Source organism: Penicillium odoratum (genome assembly GCF_028828045.1).
Source record: "Penicillium odoratum strain IBT 22623 chromosome Unknown utg000005l_segment0_segment0, whole genome shotgun sequence".
NCBI lineage: Eukaryota > Fungi > Ascomycota > Eurotiomycetes > Eurotiales > Aspergillaceae > Penicillium > Penicillium odoratum.
In genome coordinates, this window is record NW_026643147.1 from 1833911 (window position 1) to 1857442 (window position 23532).

The 23532-nt window shown below is 49.6% G+C and overlaps 4 protein-coding genes across 4 annotated transcripts; 1 reads left to right on the top strand and 3 right to left on the bottom strand.

The window, feature by feature from the left end:
* Nucleotides 1–10673: 10673 nt before the first annotated feature.
* N7520_006241 (FAD-dependent oxidoreductase) lies at nt 10674–12529 on the bottom strand (the record flags this gene model as incomplete). The annotated part of the gene is made up of 3 exons (XM_057140175.1): nt 10674–10880; nt 10954–12220; nt 12282–12529. The coding sequence occupies 3 exons, from the start codon at nt 12527–12529 to the stop codon at nt 10674–10676; spliced, it is 1722 nt and encodes a 573-aa protein (XP_056994181.1).
* A 695-nt stretch (nt 12530–13224) lies between these two features.
* N7520_006242 (putative integral membrane protein (Pth11)) lies at nt 13225–14589 on the top strand (the record flags this gene model as incomplete). The annotated part of the gene is made up of 5 exons (XM_057140176.1): nt 13225–13438; nt 13507–13574; nt 13637–13822; nt 13887–14183; nt 14257–14589. The coding sequence occupies 5 exons, from the start codon at nt 13225–13227 to the stop codon at nt 14587–14589; spliced, it is 1098 nt and encodes a 365-aa protein (XP_056994182.1).
* Nucleotides 14590–15398: 809 nt separating this feature from the next.
* N7520_006243 (uncharacterized protein) lies at nt 15399–15629 on the bottom strand (the record flags this gene model as incomplete). The annotated part of the gene is made up of 2 exons (XM_057140177.1): nt 15399–15496; nt 15545–15629. The coding sequence occupies 2 exons, from the start codon at nt 15627–15629 to the stop codon at nt 15399–15401; spliced, it is 183 nt and encodes a 60-aa protein (XP_056994183.1).
* A 2835-nt stretch (nt 15630–18464) lies between these two features.
* On the bottom strand, nt 18465–22865 carry N7520_006244 (ATP-binding cassette transporter YOR1; the record flags this gene model as incomplete). The annotated part of the gene is made up of 3 exons (XM_057140178.1): nt 18465–19823; nt 19878–22529; nt 22584–22865. The coding sequence occupies 3 exons, from the start codon at nt 22863–22865 to the stop codon at nt 18465–18467; spliced, it is 4293 nt and encodes a 1430-aa protein (XP_056994184.1).
* Between the last annotated feature and the right edge of the window lie 667 nt (nt 22866–23532).

Here is a 23532-nt window from a genome sequence, read left to right on the forward strand (position 1 = left end):
GGCACCGTGTGCCCGCCCAAGTGCTGCAACACCTCAAATTGCTCGAGGAGCTCACTGGGGACCTTCTGAAGAACCCCCTGGGCGCCGACTGGCGTGCAGAGTTTTCACAGCTGCGTCAGGAGACGCTGGAGATGCGGAAGGATCTCACCGCGGTGCGAGCCGCAGCCGAAAGGCATCTGCCCACCCGTATGAGTACCGGCAGCTGGGCAGACGTCGCAAGAGGTGCGCCAGCTCCGGCCCATCATCTCTCCTCCTATGGCTCAGCGTCGTCGGTGGCGGCGGCGGTGAGCGATATTGCCGCAGATCGTGCGATCACGGTCCGCCTTGACGATCCCGAGGCCGTCAACCGCTATCGGCGTGAGACACCAGTGGAGATGACCGCAAAGGCTAACCGGCTGCGTGAACATACAGCCAAAGCCATCGGTTCGGCCCCTCTAGCCTCAGTGCGCTTCTAGGCAGCTCGCCAGTTAAGGTCAGGTGATCTCCGCTTCACCGCGCGCACCGCCAAGGAAGCGGAAATCCTGCGAGTGCACCGTGAAGTCTGGGTACACTCTCTAGGGAGGAAAGCAGAGGTGCTGCTTCCGACCTAGGGTATCGTGATCCACGATATTAACGTTCGCTCGCTAGGGGTGAACACGCCACGTACGGAGGAATTACGGGGCGTGCAGGATAAGGTGATCGGCCAGCTGCTCGCCAACAATGGGCCGGATTGGGGCGAGGCGGAAATCACTCGACTATCGTGGCTTCGGACGCCTGCGGGCAAGACGGGATCACTGGTGGTCGAGTTCACATCTCCATTGCCAGCCAACGCGGCGATTGACCGGGGGGTCTTCTGGGACGGGAGCTGCTTAACTGCTGTGATGTACGACCGGGCTATCCGTGTACTTCAGTGTCACAACTGTCAAAAGTATGGTCACATAGGAGCCACTTGCCCGAATCAATCTCCAACCTGCGTCTACTGCGCCGGCGGGCACTTATCTCAGAAGTGCAGCGCTAAGGCCGACGGCACGCTGAAGGAAAACAAGTGTGCCAACTGCGGAGGTATACACGCTGCATGGGCAAACGACTGCCCGGACCGGGTGCGTGGGGTTGACAAGATGAAGGAGATGGCGAGATATCGGCCACGATATTATCTAGTGCCAGCGCACTACTCCGTTAAGGCGCCATCTCCGGCGCTGTAGCCATCGCCAGCCAGTTCGTGGGGCACGCCGGCCGGGCAGTCATTAACTGAGAGTAGCGGCACCGAGAGTAGCGACTCGACCACTGCTGAGAGGGCTGCACAAGCGGGAAGTTCAACTGGAAATCCGACTAGCCTACAATCTAGTCAATAGGCGAAAGCAAAGGAGAAGAGGGGGACCAGCACTCAATCAGGGGCCACAGTGTCTAAGAGTGACCTCCAGCGGCAGCAGCCGGCCGCTAACGAGCTCACAGTATCTACGGATACTGCAGAAGACTCATTCTGCCCGGCAGAGGACGCCACACAGGCAAGCCAACCGGACAGAGCCAGCACCCTCCACAGAGACGGCATCAACTTTGAGCCAGCCACCACAAAGGCTACCAAAGCAGCCACTAAAACAACAAAGAGACCAAAATCAAAGAATAAATCAGTCAGCATAGAGAGCATAAGCTCCTGAAAGTCGCGGAGACTAATAGAGCTCACCAAAAGGGCTGCTAAAGCCACAGTCAGCATACCTGAAGTCCCTACCTCAGAGCCAGCATATGACGCCAGCTACAAGCCATCAACAGTCGGCAGCTCAGCACTCACCGAGATCAGTAACAAGATCTTCAATATATATAACCCGAGGAAGCGTCGACATACGCAGACAGAGGTGATGGACATCCGATTCGAACCACGCCTCCGACGGAATAACAGAAGCGCAAAGCCCTCCAAATCTCACAGTTCTCAATGAAAGAGTTCACCATATTCCAGTACAATATGAATCGATCGAAGGACGGGGTCATAGCGCAGTTTCTGCGCGATCCCAAAGTATTAGCCGCGGACATCATCGCCATCCAGGAACCATAGAAGAATCCCTTCCAGGACAGCACTCACCACCCTACTAAGGGGACGCACGAGCTACTATAGCCAGCAGAGACAGAGACAGGCCAGCGGGCTAGGGTATACATATACATATCGAAGAAATTAGCGGGGTGGACGCACTACGCGCACTCAGGGGACCTACAAGAAGTGAGGATTCGCACTAATATCAGCGAGGTACGGGTCTTCAATATATATAATGACCAGATCACAGGGGACGGTTTAAACCTCCTCAGATGTTTAGTGAAGCCAACAAAGGAGCAGAGGGGGATATCGTACCTGATTATGGGGGATTTCAACCTACACCACCCGGTATGGGGAGGTAACGACGCAGAGGAGGATGCTAAGGCGGAGGAGGTGTTAGAACTAATAGATACAGCAAACCTTTAACTATAGACGGAACCAGGAATTCCGACGAGAATGAATGCAGTGAGCCAGACCACCATCGACCTAGTCCTGGCCTCACAGAAGCTCCGTAAACGCCTAATAGCGTGTGCGGTGAGTAAGGACACACACGCGGACTCAGATCATATACCAATTTCCACGTCGGTCGATCTAAGCACGCAGAGTGTGGAGGATACTCGCCGGCACTGCTAGAAAGCGATGGATATAGAGAAGTTTCTGGAATTTATATCAGCGAACTTACTAGGCAAAAGGGGGATACCAGAAGGTATCACGACACCACAACAGATTAATAAAGCTACAGAGTCTCTGCTTAGCGTCATATAGCGAGGCGTACAGGTCTCAACGCCCTAGGCCCGTCCATCAGCCTAGGCACACCCCGGATAGACCCCCGAGTGCACGGAGGCAATCAGCACCACCCGAAAGTTATTCCGACGCTAGAGAGACTCTAAAGACGACCAAGATCATCAGGAATACAAAACAGCACGCAATAAGAAGGGAAAAGTGATCGGCAAGGCGCTCCACCAAGGGTTCCGTGCATAGATCAAAGACATAATCAAGGACGGCCCAAGGGGGTCTCTAGAGGGTATCAAAGTAGGCCAGGAACCGCGGGGAGAGCTCTGGCGGTGTTATCCCGGCACTCAAAAAGATAAACAACCAGCTGGCAGAATCTGATAAGGAGAAGGCCTAGGTACTACGAGAAGCGTTCTTCCCACAGCCTCCCGAAGCTAACCTCGAGGACATCGCGAGAGCCCACATAAGAGAGCAGCTTCAGTTCCCACCAATATCTAAACAGGAGGTCATCGATATAATCCGACGGGCACCACCGGATAAGGCCCCCGGGCCTAACGAATTACTAAATAGGGTATAGAAGCTTCTCCTCGCGTGCAAGGACTTTACCAGAATCCTCACCACAATTTTCGACGCCTACGTACGAACAGGGTATAACCCACGCCACTTTCAGCAATCTATCACTATCGTCTTACGCAAGGGAGGCCCTCGTGACTTCCGTAAGCCAAAGTCATATCGGCCGATTACTCTCATAAATACCCTCGGGAAGCTCCTCGAAGCAGTCATCGCCAGCCGGATATCTTAGGCTATCGAGGAACACCACCTACTACCTAACACACATCTCGGAGGACGAAAAGGTATCTCTATAGACCATACGATCCAGCTGATCCTAGACAGGGTGCACTAGGCCTAGGGGCACGGGCAGAAGGTAAGTATGCTTCTTCTAGACGTCTCCGGGGCGTACGATAATATCTCTCACCAACGACTACTTCATAATATACGAACACTTAGGCTTAGGCACTTCGTGCCATAGGTGCAGTCATTTCTCACAGAGAGATCCACGCGCCTTAAACTACCAGGATACATCAGCGAGCTCTTCGCCACAGAGACCGGCATTCCGCAAGGGTCCCCGATTTCACCGATCCTATTTCTCCTATTCAACACCCCGCTGGTCCGAGGATACTACGTCCGCGGGCCAGATAGTACTAAGTGCCGTAGATACGGATGGGTCGACGACGTGGCCATGATCGTGGAGTCTAGGACATACGCAAGGAACGTGGAGCTCCTTCAACAAGCCCTCACCAAAGCAGATACCTAGGCACGACGACATACAGCGAAATTCGCACCGGACAAATTCGAACTTATCCACTTCACCAACCCCCAACAAGCGCCAGAAGCGACAATTACACCACTACCGAACCGACAGCACCCACCAGATATCTACGATATCATCGTCGAAGACCCCGGTAACGACCAGCTACCAGTATAGACCACAAATCAGACAATCCAACCCTCAGAATCTGCCAAATACCTCGGAATCTGGCTTAATAAACGACTACAATTCAGTACCCACCGTACGAAGCTCTCTGTAAAAGCGAATGGTAGTCTTAAAGCCCTCCGAGGAATAACAGGCTCCACATAGGGAGCCCCACTTATGGCCATGCGCATAGTATACCAGGCAGTGGTGGTACCACAGATACTCTACGGCGTGGCTGCGTGGCACTCCCCAGCTACTGTCCCTAAAACGGAAACGAATCGAATCACCAGTATCTTTACACAAATTCAACGCCGTGCGGCCATTCTCATCGCGGGTGCCTTCAAAAGCATATCTGCTACTGCATTGAATGTGGAACTTTATCTACTGCCAATCCAGCTACAAATGCGACAAATCATCGAGGAAACAGCCATCAGAATCCAAACAGGGGCCAAATGGGCCCAGCCGGATTGTCTCACAGCACGCCAGCCACGTAAGTCCCAAGAAGTGAAACTGGGAGGCCTCTCACCTCTAGAAGCCCTCCAGAAGAAAGGTCAGGTTCTCGAACGCACAAAGACTATATAGGAATCAAGGACGGCCTTTGTCCTCGCGCCGTGGGAGCCAAGAGTGCGATGCATCATTAAAGATGCAGAAGCTGCGATAAAATCACACAACGAGATCTTGACCAACGCTCTCTATGCGAAAGTCGACGCTGTTATCGCGGAAGCGGAGCCTAGCGTAGACCCTGTTCTAAATCCTCCTCCTACTATATTCTTCACAGACGGGAGTGGATACGAAGGCATGATTAGGGCGTCCGCGGTAGCCCCACAGGCGGAGCCGCTGGTAGCAGAACGCCAGCACCTAGGCAGCTCTGACCAGTCGACAGTATATATTGCCGAGCTCTCCGGAATAGAGATGGCTGTCTGTCACTTTCACAAGTCATACCCACACCCACAGCCCCCTCGCGAACTGGTGATCTTCGCAGACTCGCAGGCCGCGATTCAAGCTGTGCAGAACCCCAAACGCCCATCCGGCCAATATGTCCTCCATGCAATTTATACCCACATCCGTGCCCTCACGCCCGGTCTTTCGGTTACGATTCGATGGATCCCCGCACATGTGGGCGTGAGTGGCAACGAGCTGGCGGATGCTGCGGCGAAGGAGGCAGCGAAAGGGGGTGCGGGTGCGGGTGCGGGCGCGGGCGCGGGGTCGGAGATAGGTTCTTCCGGGTCCGACATCGTCGGAATAAGCCCTAAGTTACGGCTCGCAACCACCGCCAAACGGCAAGTTCGAGCCCGGATCCGTGCAGAGTGGGCAAAACAGTGGGCGAAGGAGAAAACGGGCAGACCGAACCACAGATTAGTCGAGGTGCCGCATAAGAAGGTTCTGAAACTATTCGAGGGCTTATCGAAGCCGTACACTTCGATTCTGGTGCAGATGCGGTCGATGCGGATCGGCCTGCGTCACTTCCTGCATAAAATCAACGAGGCGGAGTCGGACAGGTGCAGCTGCGAGGAGGGCTCTCAGACTCCAAGGCACGTCCTCCTGCAGTGTCCGTTATACGTGGATCTAAGGAAGACATTCGTGGAAAAGGTCAAGAGGACGGATCTACAGAACCCGATAGATTATGAGGCTATCATGTCTTACCCGCAGGCGACTCGCTACGTCGCCGAATTCATGTTATCAACTGGTCTTCTCGGACAATTTCGCCAATGCGACGTTGAACCCGAGGAAGACACTGAACCAACACACCGGGAATGACCGGAACGGGCAAGGGGTGAAGACGCTGTGTATCCAACAACAAAGTGAGCGACAACTGAGATGTCGACCACGACGACAGCGAAAATACACTACAACATAATCGATCGAAGCGGGGTATGCTACTGCTAGCGGGGCAGAAGGGAGTTGACAACTGCAGAAGGAGATTTACAGGAGGACATCGGGGATATCAGGATATATATTGCATATTGCATGGCGACAGTGACGTTCCTTTAGCGGGCTTCTTTCTTTGTTTGGCATTATTTCGGCTTCATTTCGGCTTCATTTTGGCTTCATATTTACCTGTTTGGTAGCGCGATACCTATTTCCTTTGTGCATAGTCATTCTTTACTGCGTGGGTTACGGCGTTGGGCATATTCTTGCTTCGGGCGGACGAAGCGCCTGCATTGCCACTGCGACTCTAGCTAGGCAGCATCAGGTTAATAGAATATCATCATCATCATCATCATCAACACGGCACTTAGGTGTATTTCTGCTTTTTTTTGCGTGAGTTAGCTCATCGATCATACAAAAGCTACTGGTAGCTTTCTTCTGAGCTGGTCGTGGACGTGATTCGGATGCGTGGGTTGATCTAGGAAAAAGGGCGTCATATTGGTTCAGAAGAATCAGTGTCAGATGCTTCAAGGGTTATACAAGAGGGTATGTAGGCCATCCAGGGATAGTTGGTAGATGCAGCAGACTTAACACAATCAAGAAAACTAGGCAGCGAAAAGTTTTATAGAGCGTGTCAGGGATTCACTACATGCAAAGCTTACTGCTCGATGAAACATTTGCTATATGAGATTTAGAGTGAGATGCAATTGAAGATGATGTGAGATAGTCGGAATGCATGGCTCTTGAGGCGCCCTGTTGAAGGTCACTCTTTCATCACACGCAACACACTGTCCCGGTGAAATGCACTGTGCCAGAGTTACGTGATCCCCTCTGACATGAAGTAGCTATAAATGATAGGTTTCGGTCAATCCAAGGCTTATCTATCCCTCTTCGTGGTCCGAACAGGAAAGTAGAAATGTGGTATTGTTCGACTTTTAAAGAGCTAAAATTATCAGGCCCCGCCTAGTTCTGGGTGCCAATTCACCAAATCGCAAGCTCAAAAGAATAAATATGGTGATCTGAATAAGAAGCATCGGCATACAGAATGTATAGAGATGAATGGGTGGCGTGTTAGTTGCGGCATTCATGTTTTTTCACGGTTGTGGTAGTTATAATGTGGTAGACGACGAGTTTCTCGTATTTCAGAGACGAGGCTCCCTAAAATAATGAAATTAAAGACGACTCGAACCTTAGGCCACTGAAAAAAGAAAAGTTCACCATTAGCTTATGAGCCTAAGCGTGGTTGATCTCATGTTGTATTCACTGCGTCGATACACACACACACACAATTCATTAACGCCCGGCGGCTGAGCCGAAAGGGCAACTATCGCTAACTACTATACATGTCATAATATATACAGTACTGTGTCTCATTGGAGCCCGTGCATAAAACCTTGCCGTATGTGTCTTTTCAGCACGCAGTGTCGCAGCGGATGCTCGTGGGTTAGTAATTTGGTTAGTAGGCTGGTTTGGAGGCGCTTCTCCAAGTGTTCAACATCCTATCTTCGGCAGTTGAAGCACGTCTACTATCTGTAGCACGAGGTGTTTGGTAAGTTAGATCGGAAAAAGGGGTGGTTTAGGTTGGTCGGCGTGGTTAAGTGGCCTCGAGTCGGCCCGTCGCGATGGCGAATCGTATTGAGGCCCGTACGGCCTCTAGGTTTGGCGTCCACTTCTGATCATCAGAAGACGACTTCCCTCCCAGAAAGAAGGACAGGTTTCCTCGGTGGGTGTTGGTACATTGTAGCAGTTCCGTCCGGTGCGCAGTCCACTTCCGACATCGAAAAAGGAAGTGCTCCACGGTCTCTTTGGCTTGTCCGCATGCACACTGATCTGTCTCTGCCGCGTTGATCCGATACAGATATCCATTTAGTCTTGCCATGCCAGTCCGGAGCTGGGCCAGCACGCTCGCTTTTTTCCACGACAAGCGATCATACAGCAGTCGAGTGTGCTTTCCTGGAAGTGCTGCATCTACTCGTTTGGCGTGTTTTCCGACGTCCGCTGGCAGGCCATTTCTGGGGACTGCTTGGGACCGTGCAATGTTCAATGTGGTCGACTTCATCCTCGGAACGCGCTCTTGCGGGAGAGCATCTTCTTGTGTCGCGGCTCTGGCCTGTTCTTTAGCCAGACCTAAGAGTTTGTTGTCTTTGCTAGTGGGGATCCAGACAAATTTGATCCGGTTTCCATTTCTCTGCAATCTTCTCATCAACTTGGACATCCGACAGATAAATTTTTGGCCAGATTGTTGTCGAGGATTTCTTAGCGTGAGAACGCCGCTTTGTTGCTTGTGAGCAGCGTGATCCTGTAGTCTTTCAGTCCCACGACCATGCCCAGCACATGTGCCATGCCGGCCAGCTCCGCCGAGAATGGCCAAGAGACATTAGGTAGCTTCGGCAGGTCTACTTGCATAGACCACTACCCCAGTTTTTCACCCAATAAACGAGGCTTCTGGACTTTTGAGGTGGACAAAGCCTCTCACCCTGGGTGTCTCTCAGTGTGCTCCTTAAGCACACATCACGGGCTGTTCAACTAGGACGACACCGCTTCAACCGATCAAGACCGGTTTTCAGGCCCTCAGTGCGAGTGAGGTAGTTGAGTCCCGGCTCTTTGTGCACCGACACGCGCATCCGTCCTCTCGGGCTATACAGACAGTCTCTTGGCAGGCCCCGACCCTGTCGCAGTGGCTGCCATTGTACACCACGCCCCGCGAGAGCTTTAACTCTCGTTTCGCGTTACCTAGGGAGGTCTCCCCCCGCCAGGCCGACCGTGTCTTGCAGAAAGCCCTCGTATACGCTCCGTCCGGCAGTGTACGTCGGCCCCTTTTTACTAACCAAGCTTGTTCCCCGATGCCTGAGCAGGATCGATGGTTTTCCCGTGGCAACGCCTTAACGAGGTCCATCGTTTGCCACCAGCCAAATACCATTTCCTTCCAGATGCACGTGTATCTCCCAGGAGGATGCCCGTGTCTCGGTTGTCCGTGTCAAGAAGAGGAGCCGCATCAAAGGTTGCCCGTGGCTGGGCCTTAACGAGGTCTTCCGAGGCGGCATCTTCGAGCCTTAACGAGTTCGAGTCTTAACGAGGTCTCCTAGGCCTTGAACGAGGTCTGTCCGATATCAGCTTGACTGCCTGTGTCACCGGTTCACTACCGCCTCGCCGCATCTCGCACGATGCGATCCCAGACCGTATGCAAGCTTAGGGGTGTCCTGTCTTCTTTCTAGGGCGACACTACTTTCACTGGTAATGCAAGACCAGCTTTTGGGCCCGAGTGCGAGTCGGCTAAAAAGAAGTCAGATGGTTTTCATATCCCTTGTTGTCCCCTGATTTTGGTGTGGTTGTGCGGTCGCTTCACGCACCGGGCCGGACCGCACAATCACGTCGGATTCAATTTGGTCTCCTCAAGGAGGATTAACACCGGACACCACGAGAAGGTATGAATCCATTGTCCCAACAGCCTGGCTAGGACTGTTGCCCAGTGCGAGCTCACTGGCGGCTCGTCCTACACCCTTGGTGAGAGTGTTTTCTAATTTTACACTGAGCGGCTACAAGCGGAGAACACATAGGACAACCTCTCACGTCACTCCTGATCGTTCACCCTGAGCATGGTGGGTCGGGGTGAGCTACCCACTGAGTACTCCCTGAGGACTCCCCATACATTGTGAAGATTATCAGTTGCAAATCTACGCATCAATGGCCATTGGAGGCTGCTTCAAACTGAATTACATTTGTGAAAACGTTCGTAGTACTTCAAATATTCGTTGAAACATAAAGAAAGAATAAAAGTGGGCCCACGCCTTATATCAGCAATTGATCACCTCTTTGACGGCTGTTCGACGACGTCAAACGAACTCAAAATAAAAATTGAGAGCAGATAGCTCGGTACATTCAGGAGAATTGTTTGAAGGGTTCCACGTCTTCATCAATTCGGTCTAGATGCATGACCACATTGTCGGATCACGTAATTAAGCGTAGCTCAGCAGCCCTTCGGGCGGTCCTCCTAGGTGTAACCGTCTGATCCATTCTCTAACCTAACGCTTGATTGTAGTGAATATGAGTAGTTCACCTAATTAGGCCGAGCAATTATTTATTCAGCAAGACTCAAGCCTGAAAACCTGCCTGAGCCCGGACTGAAATTTACTCACTTAGCTTGACTCGAGGTCAAGATATATATCCCGATTCGGCTACAGTCTAAGCCCGCTTACGACACGTCCCCATTTTCCGAGATAAAAGGTGCGCATTGACTGTAAGTGTTAACCTAAAAGCTAACAAATATGAGAGATCTAGGATAAGGGCACCTGTGGCGTGGTGGCTCGTAGCCTATAAGTTGGATGATTACAACTTCCACTTTCTTCGACACCGTTCCATATCGATTCTGACGTTCCATAATATGATGATAATGCCTAAGCCTATCGCTAAGTCCTGCTTTTTATATAGTAAGACCGCACTTTGGCATGAGAATATAATCGATCTAAAAAACCTAGCACTGTATTAGAACTATCTAAAGACCCGATCATTTCTTAGCTGCTATTGCTACAAATTTGTCTATTTGGCAAGCATCTCATGACATGCCCATGTCTATTACTGTCACCATCGCATGGACTTTTATACAGTACCAAACTCAACCCATGAGGATTTCCATTGGTCCACTTTGCATAACCGGCCATCCTCTCTCTCTCTCCACTCGGCAGATCCAACCGCGGTCTTGGCATAAAAGATGTCATTAGGATCGTACTTGGACTTCACTTTGCGCAAGGCATCATAATTGCTGCCATAAAAGACCCTCTGGAAGTCGGGTTGCTGGAAGTTACCCTGAAACGCGGTGAGTGACTTGAGCGGAATTTTTAAAATAAAACAAAATCGTGGTAAACTTTAATAGACATACCTCATTCATGTAGGCACCTGAGTTGGGGGCGAGTGCTTCCAGCTTGGGAATAAACTCATACGTCATCTTATTTTGACGTTCCAGCATCAGAGCGCCATTATCCCACTCCCAAGGGGTGGTCAAAGTTGTATCAATCAGTGCATCTCTCCAGGCAGGAAGGACCGCGTTATAAACGTCTCCAGAGACTTTGTGTGAAGCATTTAAACCCACACCAATGAAGGTCGCACCGGCTTCCGTGATCTCACGGTAGGCTTGAACCAGAGCTTTGTTGTTGTTCTCTACCACCGATCTTGGAATGAGATAGCCACCGTATTGCGCGGTGCCAACCTCGATAGTGCCTTGCATATCCTTGAACTGGCTGTAGTAGCTACTGTACTGGCCTGTCGTTAAGGTATAGTTGATGTTCAGCTTGTCAAGGCTTGTAGTAAAGGGCTCAAGGAGATTCACCAACTTGGCCTCAGGAATATTAGGGCCAGTGATGGGAGCGATCTCGAAGGAAGTGTTAGTGTAGTACCAGATACACATAGCACCTGCGTCAACGAGAGCAGGAAGGCTCTCGTGAAACTTCTCGATGGTGCTATAGAAGGTATCCGCCGTGAGATTGGTGCTGGTGTAGGTCAAATTAAGACCAGAAACCGGGGTTCCAGGATGCGCCTTCGAGGTCATTGACCAGACGACTCCATAGGTGCCACCGCCGCCACCACTCAGAGCCCAAAAGATATCGGAATACTCGTTATCTCGAGTGGCGGTGATAAAGTTGCCCTGGCCATCGATGACTTCCCATTTCAAGACTTGATCGGCACCTAGCCCGTACCGGGAAGAAAGTGCCGAGTGTCCACCTCCTTGGCTATATCCACCGGCCAGACCAACAGTGGGGCATTCACCTCCAACAACTTGGAGATCGTTGGCATCTGCAATCTCATAGGCTTCGAACCCCTGAATACCAGCCCCCATAGTAATGGCCTTGCCAGTGTAGTGGGTGTCCTTGTAATCATGAATCTCTAGGTCCTTGAGATGGTGGGTCCAGATTGCAAGAGCTCCAGCTCCAGTCGACTTGCCATTGTAGTCATGACCGGTGTTTCGAATGATTACACGAATGTTGTGTTCTGTTGCGAATTTCAAGGCGGATGAAATTTGAGACGGGCTGGTGACATTCACGCTGTACCGAACATAATTGCCCAAGGTGCAAGGCTTCGAGACAGGGTGATATGGATCACAGGTTCCATTGGCAAAAAATGGGGCCATAACAGAGGAAGACGATTCGTAACTAGAAGAATCACAATTTGAGCTTTGGCACCTTAAATATTTAAGCATAAAAATCGACATACTGTTCCTCTGGAAGCTCCCATCCAGCTTCCAATACTGCGCAAGCGGTAGCATTGTAGTTTGGCACATGACATGGGGTGCCAAGTGGGACAGTACTAATCAGTCGCCCATCGATAGTTTTATTGAATTCTGTCCAGGCACTTTCGGATGGCCAGCAAGAATCGCCCGGGAAGCAACGACAGGCAGAAGAGGCCAATGCCTGGGGCAGTGCTGCCAATAACGAGGCGATGAAGGATTTGCGGAAAAGCATCTTGGGTAGTATCAGTCTAATGCAGGGGTACCAGATGCCATATTATATATCTACTTCGGGTTTAATGGTGTGCGCCCATATGTATGATTCAGGAGCAGAATTCAGGGGCAGACCATTTTTTAGCCCATGAGACTCCACTTCTAGAGTCTGGAATTGTTCGTACTTTATACACAGATTACGTGCTCAATCTCGGCTAGTGCATGAGCTAGACGGGGGTAACACGGCAGAAAACTGGAAGATATTAACCCCATATTAGCGGGGTAAATAACCCGTCCAGTTAGCTTCTCGTTTTTTAAGCGAGCAGACTTTGGCCCCCAAATCTTTATAGTGCTAGAACTAGCTAGTATTCCAAGTTTTACGCTAAAGCAGGCTAGGAGCTAGTTAATTCGAAATTGCGCAGTTTCGTTTATTGCCTCCTACACTTACGCGTAATGTACTACGTATTTGAAATTAATACTATAGTTAAAGTCTTTTTCTCTGTGCCAACAAAGCGGATTGTTGTACTTTGTTCCCACGCGGCTTGAACAGGATCTATATCCCTGTCAATGCCTTTATGCAGGCCAAAAGTCTATTTCATTTATTGCTGCTGCGAAGAGTTTTAAAATATCCATATTGTCATGGTTAAAAATGTCTTATCCCCTGCATACCCTTTTCCTCGCACTCCATAGCCATACCCGTGAATTACCAATTTAATCATGGGTTGGGTCTATAATCTCAACGAAAAAGATCCAAACAGCGAGATCCCGAAGGTGATTGGCGTCTGCTTAGCTTTCTCGATTTTTTCCCTTTTCGCCGTGTGCCTGCGGTTTTACGTGAGAATCAGCCGCAATCGGTCTCTGTGGATTGACGATTATGCTGCATTGGCGAGTTCTGCCCTGACACTTGGTTATGCTGGCATCGCTGTGGCTCGTGAGTTGATGCTTAGCCCAGGAAACCCTCCATTCCTGGTGACCAGACTTGGCTGACTTTTCACTAAGAAACACGATGGGGTCAGGGTCTCACTTCAGCCTTTTTTCCAGAGGAAAATGTAATCCCTTTCAGCAAAGTATGTGCCGTGATAAAATGAAATCATTGGCTCCTGTCCACTAAATATTCTGTTTGCTTTAGATACAGTACGCTGGTGGGCCTGTCTACTGTCTCGATCTTCTCGGCTTCAAGGTTGCCTTGCTAGCTTCATATCTGCGCATTGGCGGGGTCGTTGCTCTATATCGAAAAATAGTAATCTGTACCATCGCCATTTGCGTCGTTAATCAATTGATCTTCACGTTCATCATGTCGATGTCCTGCACACCAGTAAGCCTCCTCTGATTAGATCAGCCTTTTTAGAGAACATGTTTTTCATAACAGTATCACACAGATTGCAAAACAATGGGATAGCTCGCTTGAAGGTCATTGTATCGACACAATACCGTTCTACTTTTGCTTGGCAGGCATAAGCATAGGCCTGGACATAGTAATTATCGCACTCCCTCTGCCAGTCCTCTGGAGACTGCAGCTTAGGACCAAGCAGAAACTTCTGCTCATCTGTTTGTTTGCTCTCGGCTTCTTCGTGACGGTGATTCAGGTCATCCGTATATTCACTATTAAGGCCTTAAAGACCTACACGGACAGCAAAAGTATCGTGATCTGGTCTTGTGTGGAGGTCAGCCTAGGTGTAAGTCAAATCTTGAAATGTTACGCGTTTTCTTCGAGCTCACCGAGTACTAACAACATTTGAAACCGAAAAGGTCGTTGTTTCCTGCATTCCAACTTACGGGCCTTTATTCAAATCTCGTGCATCCACGGACAAATCATACCAAACTCCGAACACAGGGCGTTCCTATCCTCTTGGCACTCTTCAGAACGAGGCTACGACTGGACTAGCAACTGGCAGTTCGCGCAGGAGGAGCGACTTCAAGCAGCTATGGGAATCAGAAGGACGACAAACAACAGTGGTTGAGTCATGTAGAGATGGCATACCGGGTGACGCTGATAGCCAGAAGCATATGCTGCCCGAAGCTGAAAACCTAGAAGTCTATGTGACCTCAGAATTTACAATAAAGTCAGCCGCTGCTTTTTGAAATTATGTGTCAACAGCTCCTGTTAAACTTACGTGCAAGTTTGAATCACGAACCATATTCCCCATCATCACTTCTATGTATCCAACTTAGAGCATCTAGGGGCCGTACAACTTACAGTATTCTCTGGATGCTGAGTAAAGGTTATCCCACTCAGGAGCGGCGTCCGACATGTCAAAATTTCTGCTTTTCAGGGATTTTACTTTTGGCAGACTGCTAGGGTACACGGGCGTCGGAGTAAAGATTCTGAGATAGGGGTGATTTTGTTGTTCGGACCTCAACCAATCACTTGACGTGGCCCGAGCCTAGGGACCATGCTCCTCGAGTGTGGACGCCGTAGAATATCTTGACATGGCGTTGTAGTGGCATGCTTTTTGGCGTGCTTGGGTCCAGCTGCATGCTGAGCAGGTATTTTCTGATACCATTTGTATGGATGAGTGTTCGAATGGTGGGAGCTGGCCCGTAGGTTTTCGTACTTTGGGTAACATCGTGGCCCCTTCATGCGGCTCAAAGAGCGGTCTGGTTTTATGCAATAACGCTTCGAGATGTGTCAGAAAAAGTATGCACCTTGGTTGACGTATGCATTGAGCAAATGATATTCTCAATCGAGTCACTGGAATTCAGGCTCTAAAACACATCGAAAATTATTCAGGGATTTATCGCAAAACAAGGAACTCGAAAGTAAATCTCGAATATTATTCTTGGTCTAGTCAATATGAGACCAGCCTATTTATGACTCCATCTATTCCTGTCCTAAAACAAAAGAAAACATCCATCACCGCTAAACAAAAGAAGGTCGACATTTGCATGCCCTAGTTAGGGATGCAGACGCCGGCGTTCCACTCAGTGGCACCAACACATTGCCAGCTATCACAGCAGGGGTTACTGGATGTGCAGGCAACATCGTAGTCTGGTGAATGTTAGCGAATATCCAAATTTGGAATTATAATACACATACTGGCGACGCAGGTGCGCTTCTCAAAGTCAGAGGAGGCGGAGGCAACGGCAGCCAGGGTAGCAATGACAATGGTGATGAACTGCATTTTGATGGTTGAAGTGGGTGATCGAAAGATCGGTTGATTCTTTGAGTCTTGGATGGTAGATTTGTAAATTGATGGATGGTTAATGTTCAATTATCGAGGAAAGATCAAGCTATTTATCTCTAAGCCAAGCCCTACAGGGTCTGATAAGTCCATATTTGATTGCCTGTATGAATACAAATTGAGCATTCCCAAATTGAACCTGAGATGTCTGGTCGTCGCTTATTTACGCGATTTGGATATGATTGTCGTTGGGCCTGTGAGACTCATTTTTGCCACTCTTTTACCGACCTCATTGCAGTAGGCGGTAGTAGCATATCTTACTGCCTTTTTGGTCATATTGTGAATGGCCCCCATATGGAGCATATGAATATGCGTGGGGTGATTTGTGTAGCGCAAGTGTTTGAATCGGGGCCAAATACAGTAGTAGTAGTAGTAGTAGTAGACTAGTAGTATTCATTTACACCGACCTCTCGCCGAAGTTGGATCCTAGGTCACGTGATATATATAGATCTATAGGAGTGGCTGCCTGCTAGGCAGACACTCCGCTAGGCAGCAGGGAGATGAGCTGCTGCAACTACAAATAGCTGGATTTCCTCATATAGATGAATTATCACACTTGTACCTCAATCCAGGGTTCAACTGCCGAAGCGATATGCAGTATACAGCAACTATATATTCGAGTACGTACATGTGGAGTGATCCACTTTCTGACCTGAACTTAGAGCCTCGTCACGGCCTATCGTGGCCCATTGCCGCTCCCATCGTTAGGCTGCCCTTATGGCGCACGACTGCGAAATCGCTGTGACGCCTCGGCGAAGTCCAGCACAGCCTGCACTGTTTTGGCTCGCGAGACGATGTCTGGTTTACCTTTCTCACCTTCATTTGAGCCTCCCAGCAGACTCGACACGCTGTGAAACGCGTCCCCGGCATTTCTTCTTAATTCCACCCGCAGGTCTCGTAGATTGGGACATTCCAATAATACATGGCTGACCGTCTCCCGCGCTCCGCACTCGCATTGATCATCGTCGCGGAAGCCGAACTTCTTCGCGTAAGTGGATAACCAGTTGTGGCCCGTGCGTAGCTGAGTAAGCAAATATGCTCGGTTCCTAGGCAGGCTCCGGGCCTTATCCTTGTCCTTTGGGGTCTTATTACCGGACGGACCCTTGATAATAGACTTAGTAGTCTCCTTAGCGGTTATCTCGCGCTCGTCTACGGACGCCTTAGGCTTAGTGTCCTTAGGCTTCTTAGGGGTTGCGGGAGCCTTGGGTTTCTTAGGGGTTAGGGTCTTGCGTGTTCCTAAGATAGTAAGCGGTCAGCGGCGTTAGAACACGTGAGTGGATACCCGGGGTATACTTACTAGCCATGATTCACGATTAAAACGTATGGAAACGTGAAAACAAGGTAATTTTGAAGCAAAAGTGTCTAAAAGGACGCGAAAGTGTTCAAAATGTGGGGGTTGCGAAGGTGTTGAAGTTGAGAGAATTATGAAAGTTGAGAGATGGAGATATCCTCGCGCTTTATATAGCAAACGGCTTGTAGGTTAATTCTGATTAAACTAATCGGAAGCGACCGTAAGAGCCCTTTATTATTGTTAACGATTGGTAGTGTGGGGATCGCGGGCTAATCCGGTTACGTGATTCAAAAATAACTAATAAAGCTCTTTGAACCTCGCTGTCGTCACCTGAAGCGATATAAAGACCTTTGAGATATACTCGTTTGATTTCCTTTGTTATGTGCTATCTTCGGACGCTCTCCTTGTCTATAGCGCTCGATTCTTTGTGCGGCAGACCTACACACACCTCGCTAAACGAGAAAAGAGGCCTTTGCCCTTGAAATTGAGGTTGATCGTAAGTCTCTTCCCCTGAACTACCCCGGATCAACCCGCGAGCACCTAGACGGAGATAAATGGATCCGGCCGGATGGATCCAGTCTGGAATTATCCGCAGAAGCGACGTGTTTTGAATATTCTTATGTTATTATCTCGCTAGCTTATATCTCTTACTATAAGGGCCTAGTATTGGCTGGTAGGGGAGGATGTGATAACGGGATGATGACTAAGTATAGGGCGGTGTGCGGTTAGGGCCTACCAGACCTAACCGGACATGACTGGCCCTTCTATACTTAAGGGAACTTCTAGAATAAGAAATAAAAGCATGCACTCCTACTCGGATCACACTAGTATTGGTACTCCTTACTCTGAGCCGACTGAACAAGTGAGCCTGCCATTTAGGAAAGCAAAGATGAATGACTAGGAGTGGAATCTGGAAACACGAGTAGTAAGGTTCGCGAGGTCGATTTGGGAGTTAGGAGTAACAGATGAGAAGAGAATTGGGGAACTGTGAGGACATTGATAGAGGGGGGGGAACGAGCATCTTATAGGCGCTCAGCCAGGCAGGGCGAGGAGGGAGGGACCCTGGATGGGACTAAAGAGGGAAGCCATTTTCGGCGTCGTTTCGGTCGCAAGTGGAATCTAAGGGAATGAATGTCGAATAAGTTCCAAACATCAGAGCCGGTTGATGATGACTAAAGACGCTAGGTGGGTGCAAAATAGTGATGGTGCTGGACAGGGGCGGTGAAGCGCTGGCTCCCCTGCAAATGTTACGGGTGGAAAGAAGGCCGTTTCTGGCGTCGAAAGCTGTCATTTTCGGCGTCGATTTCACAGGTCCCCATATTCTATATGTAAATGGGAACTGATTTTGTCTATTAATAATAGCGACATTATCTGCATTTTTGACATTGAAATATCAACTCATCGCATATATGCATACCGAATATTTGTGTATATAGAAATTAGAAAGAACTCTTTATTATGTACTTCCATCATTCAGGAATGATTCAATCCTGGTTCAGGATATCCTGTCGCGAGATACCGCTGCGCTCACACATAGCCCGGAAGATACCATCTGACTTATCGAACAGGGCAATCGGGGAATCCATCTCAGCAATTTGGCCCTGGTCCATCACGCAGATGCGATCATAATGGATAATTGTGCGAAGACGATGCGCAATACACAGCAATGTCTTGCCCTGGAATCCCTGAGCCATTGTATGCTGGATCTTCTGATCGGTCTCGAAGTCGACGGAGGAGGTCGCTTCGTCACATACAATGATCCGTGCGTCGCGGACCAAGGCACGCGCGAGTGCCATGAGCTGGCGCTGGCCGAGGGAGAAGTTTAGACCTTCCTCATCAACGGGGGACTCGAGGGTTAAGCGGTTGGTGAGGCGGGGCTTTGCGTCGCTGCCTGTGACGGGGGTTGAGGCTCCGGTGGCAGGGTCAGCGAGGACTTCTGTGTCGCCGAGAGTCTCTTCGCCGATGAGATAAGCTTTACGTAGAGCGGACCAGAGTTCCAAATCGCCGTGCTCATTGAAGGGGTCGAGGTTGCTGCGGATTGTACCCTTGAACAGCGCGGGGTCTTGAGGGATAATAGCGAGACGGGAGCGAAGGTCATATAGACCGATTTTTGAGATGTCGACTCCATCGATCTGGATAGTACCGCCGGATAGCTCGGTCAAACGGAACAAGGCAGACATAATACTCGACTTGCCTGCACCGGTTCGGCCGACGATACCGATACGCTCACCTCCCTGCACATCCATGCTGAGACCCTTGAGGACCAGAGGTAACTCTGCTCGGTATCGCATCTTGGTGTTCTTGAATTCGATGCGACCTTTCTCGGGCCAACTCTCAGGCACCTCGGCTAGGTGTAGGGGAGCTTCCTCTTCCAGCTCGGTACCGTAGTAGTGAACTCGCTCAGTGGCGTTCATGTCGTTCTCAACCTCCGCAAGTTGTCGTACTGTGAATTGCAGCATCTGTGCGATGGAGAGGATATAAGACAAGATCAGGCCGGAGATACTGGGAGAAACGTTGAATCGGGAAGTGACGACCAAAACACCAATAACAAAGACCAGGCAGGTGGCCACACCGTCCAGTCGAACACTGAGCCAGCGTTGATTTGAGAAAGTCAAAAAGTATGCACCGTTCATAACATCAATGGAGTCGCGGATGCTTCGCTCGAACTGCTTTTGGACGCCATAGGCACGGATGCACGCTACACCGGTGATGGCTTCGCCAAATCGGGCATACACGCTCGATCGCAGGACTGCTTCGTGGCGTTTCATCTCACGGGCGGATGAGCGGTAGTAGTTGGAGGCGACAAAGAACAGAATGACCAGAGGAACAAGGGCGATGACGAACTATCAAGTGTTAGTATATGTTTTCAACAGTATAGCTTGTAGCTGATGACTTACATAGTAGAAGTAGACGATAATCAGAACCATGACAGAAATAATCATCGTCATCGTCAATGCATACATACGGATGGCATCAGACAATTCATTATCCATAACCTGAACATCCTTTGAGAAGCGGTTGGTGATACGCCCAAGGGGGGTAGTGTCGAAGAAGGACATTGGGGCACGCAGCACACGGGTCATCGCACGCTGAAGCATTGTCCGGCTAGAGTTCGTTCCACATGTCGTCATGTATGTCGAGAAGACGAACATAATGAGCACAACACTAACACCCAATGCAGCGTAAATACCGATGTACTCGCCCATCGAAAGCTGGGGGTATTTATCGGATGTCCAGTAAGAAAGCCACAAACTGCTCCAGATGCTGGCAACGTTCGCAAGACACAGGAAGAAGATAATGCCGAACGCGTTAAAGGAGCTTCCAGAGGCTCTGATGTAGGCCTTCCATACGTCCCAACCAACAGATGATGAAGCCTTCTCTTCTTGTTGCATCAAAGCGCCGACAGGTTTCTCAGCTTCAGCTTCTTTATGAGCAACTTCCCGTGCTTCCTCTACCTTATCACCTGCTTCCTCTGTCTTTTCAGACTGCTCATTCGAATCCTCTTGTCCAGATGTTGCCATCAGGCGCTGGAACAGCTCATTATCGCGCATGAGGTTGTCAAATGTGTCGACAGCGTGGATCCGGCCTTCATCCATGACCACGATGCGGTCGCATCTATTAAGAACATGCAGCTGGTGAGTCGCAAGGATTCTGCATCGGTCTTTGAGCAGTCCGCAAATAGCCTTGTCCATGATGTGACGACCAACATGAGCGTCAACAGCAGAAAGAGGGTCATCCATGAGAACAAGCTCAGCATTGAAATAAATAGCACGGGCAATGTTCAGGCGTTGCTTCTGTCCTCCAGAGACCGTGATACCACGCTCTCCGATTTCAGTCGCATCGCCATTGGGTAGCATCTTCAGGTCGGGAGCCAAAGCACACGCATCAATGACATCGTTATACCAAGCCTCGTCGTAATCCTTGCCGAAAAGAACGTTATTGCGCACGGAGGTGTTTTGGATCCAGGCGTATTGTGGACAGAACGCACGGGTGGTACTCATTCGGACCATGCCCTCAGTGACACGCATGTCACCAGCCAATGCTGAGAGGAGTGAACTCTTGCCACAACCGACAGTTCCAATAACCGCTAGGAGCTCATTTCGACCGATCTGGAGGTTCACATGCTCCAACTTGAATGGTGCCGATGGTTTTTCCTGGTCAGTCTTTTCCTTTTCCTTCGTTGCTTGGAGGAGTTTGGCAGCTTTTTTGTTGACCTTGCCAGGCTTCTCCTCTTCTGATGGTAGACGCTCCCAGGTGAATGAAGCATCTTCGATTTCAATGGCGTTTTGCATATCCTCGATCTGTTTGATATCTTCCTTTTGCTCTTCCGCGAGCAAGAATTCCTGGATACGGTTCAGGGCAGTCATGGCATCGGTGACCTGACCGAGGACCATGGGCAACATGTTGAGCGGCATGCGGAGAGAGTTGAACAGTGCAAGCGAAGAGAAAATGTTCGCAGGGTTTAAATCGTGGTTGGTCAGAGCATAGGTGATAAAGGATAGCATGGAGGCGAAGACAGGAATCGACATCGCCACACAGAGGATGGCATTGCGAACTGCCAGAAGGGTCTGAATAGACCGAATCTCTTTGGCACGAATTTCCTTAAGACGGCCAAGGAAACTGCTTTCCCAACCAAAGAACTTGACAAATCGGACAGCTTGCAGAATTTCTTGTGTAAGAGACACACGCTGGTCAGTGATTGTATTGATTGCTCGGCGTCGCTTCAACAGGAATTTGAGCGCTAAGGTGAGGAAAGGCATTATGAAGACCATCAAGGCATATCCGGATAAGCAGCTAACACCGATGTTCACGAGAAGCATGATCAGAGTCACAATAATGGAGACAGGAGATGTCCATATCATGTGGAACATGCCAGCTGCAAGATTAATCCGATCGACATCAATGCTCATCAAAGCAATGATTCGACCATTGGACCAACCGCGGCCATCGCCTGCCACTCCATTTACATCAGCCACAGCTTTGTTGTCTTTGGCCGACTTCTTTTTCTTCCTCTTGGGGTCCAGAGCCTCCTCCTTGGCAGTTTCTAGCGCGGCAACCTCTTCATCACTCGCCTTTCCACCCGCTTTAGCACGAGCAGATAATTTCATGGCCTTGTTAAAGACCAAGGAAATCAAAACGGCGCGCACTTGACCACCGACCATCTGTCCTCGATATAAGAACTGGTTCGTGCATACACTCTGCAGGGCCTGCATAAGGGTAATTCCGACGACAAAGCCCATTCCACGACCAATATTCGGAGCAGGACTACCCGCCTCCTTGGCGTCCCAGGCTTCGGTGGCAAATGCAATTAGATACCGGGTAAGATAAGGCGCAAAGACCAAAAGAAGCGAGCTGAAAAATTGACAAATACCGCCAAGAATAAATTCAAAGCGGAATGTATCGTACAGCGCGGCGGTCAGTGGGCGTTTACTCTTTGATGCTGTACGACGTTCCAATGCGGCATCTAGTCGAGCTGCTAGAATGTCGACAGTACGATCAGGGTTGACTGTCCAGACATCCTGAAGCTCGAGGGGACGAAGATATCCCACCTGAATATTGGGTTAGCTGACAATTCAAATCGAAAAGAGATAACACAAACTTACATTCATTAAAGGGGACATCCAGTGAAAATAAACCACACTTAGAAACGAGGCTCCATATTCTCTTGAGGGAGTTCGTTCTTCAGGTATAGGTGGCGGTGTCTGCCATCGTAACGGATTGAGTCGCTTGTACCATTTCTTCTTTGACGATTTCAAGACATCGACATCAAGACTTGGAGCCTTGGGTTCCTCCCCCGATGTGGACCTCGCACTTGTTGCCTCGGCTGGCGGTAGTTTTTCATCATCCACGACCACAGGCTGTGTCGTGGGATCAGGAGCAGACATAATGGAATGCTTTCCAGGCGACAGCTCAACAGAAAAGTAAGCCTGGAAAGAGAAAGGGGGAAAATAGTGACTCCAAAAAAGGACAACGGTCTGAAAGACCGAGATTGCGGGCTATAAAGGAAATCTTAAAGCCCCGGCTTTAGTGTGTTAGCGCCGAAGAAAAGTAGTGGGTCCAGATGTCCGATAAGCGGGATTCGTGCCACTGAAACCGGAATGGAATTAATAGTAGTGGAGGGGAAAACAGGATCATAAGAGAAGAAACGGTGAGGTGGTGTGAGTCAGGTCCATGTTTTCCATAAACTCAGAAACTGGATCGGTGAATGGACATTCGAGAAATCTTGGACATGGTACATGACTCGAAAGCTTCCCGGGGAATTCAAAGTCCGAGTGGACAATTGTGGAGTTATGCCTATCATATTATGACTCTTCTAGATAACCTAGTTATCTGTCCAACAAGCTACATGTAACATTGATTAATCCACATGTGGTACTATAAGCCGAGTCTTGCATGGCCAAATATACCAAGTCATTAACCGAGGCCATTTTGTTTTCCAAGAAGTTCCATGGAGCATTTGAACACTGCTGAGTAATCATACTGAAGCATTTGAAGCTGTCGATTTCGTATTCGTTCCCAGTTCCAAAGTCAACCACTTTTCGAATGTAACTG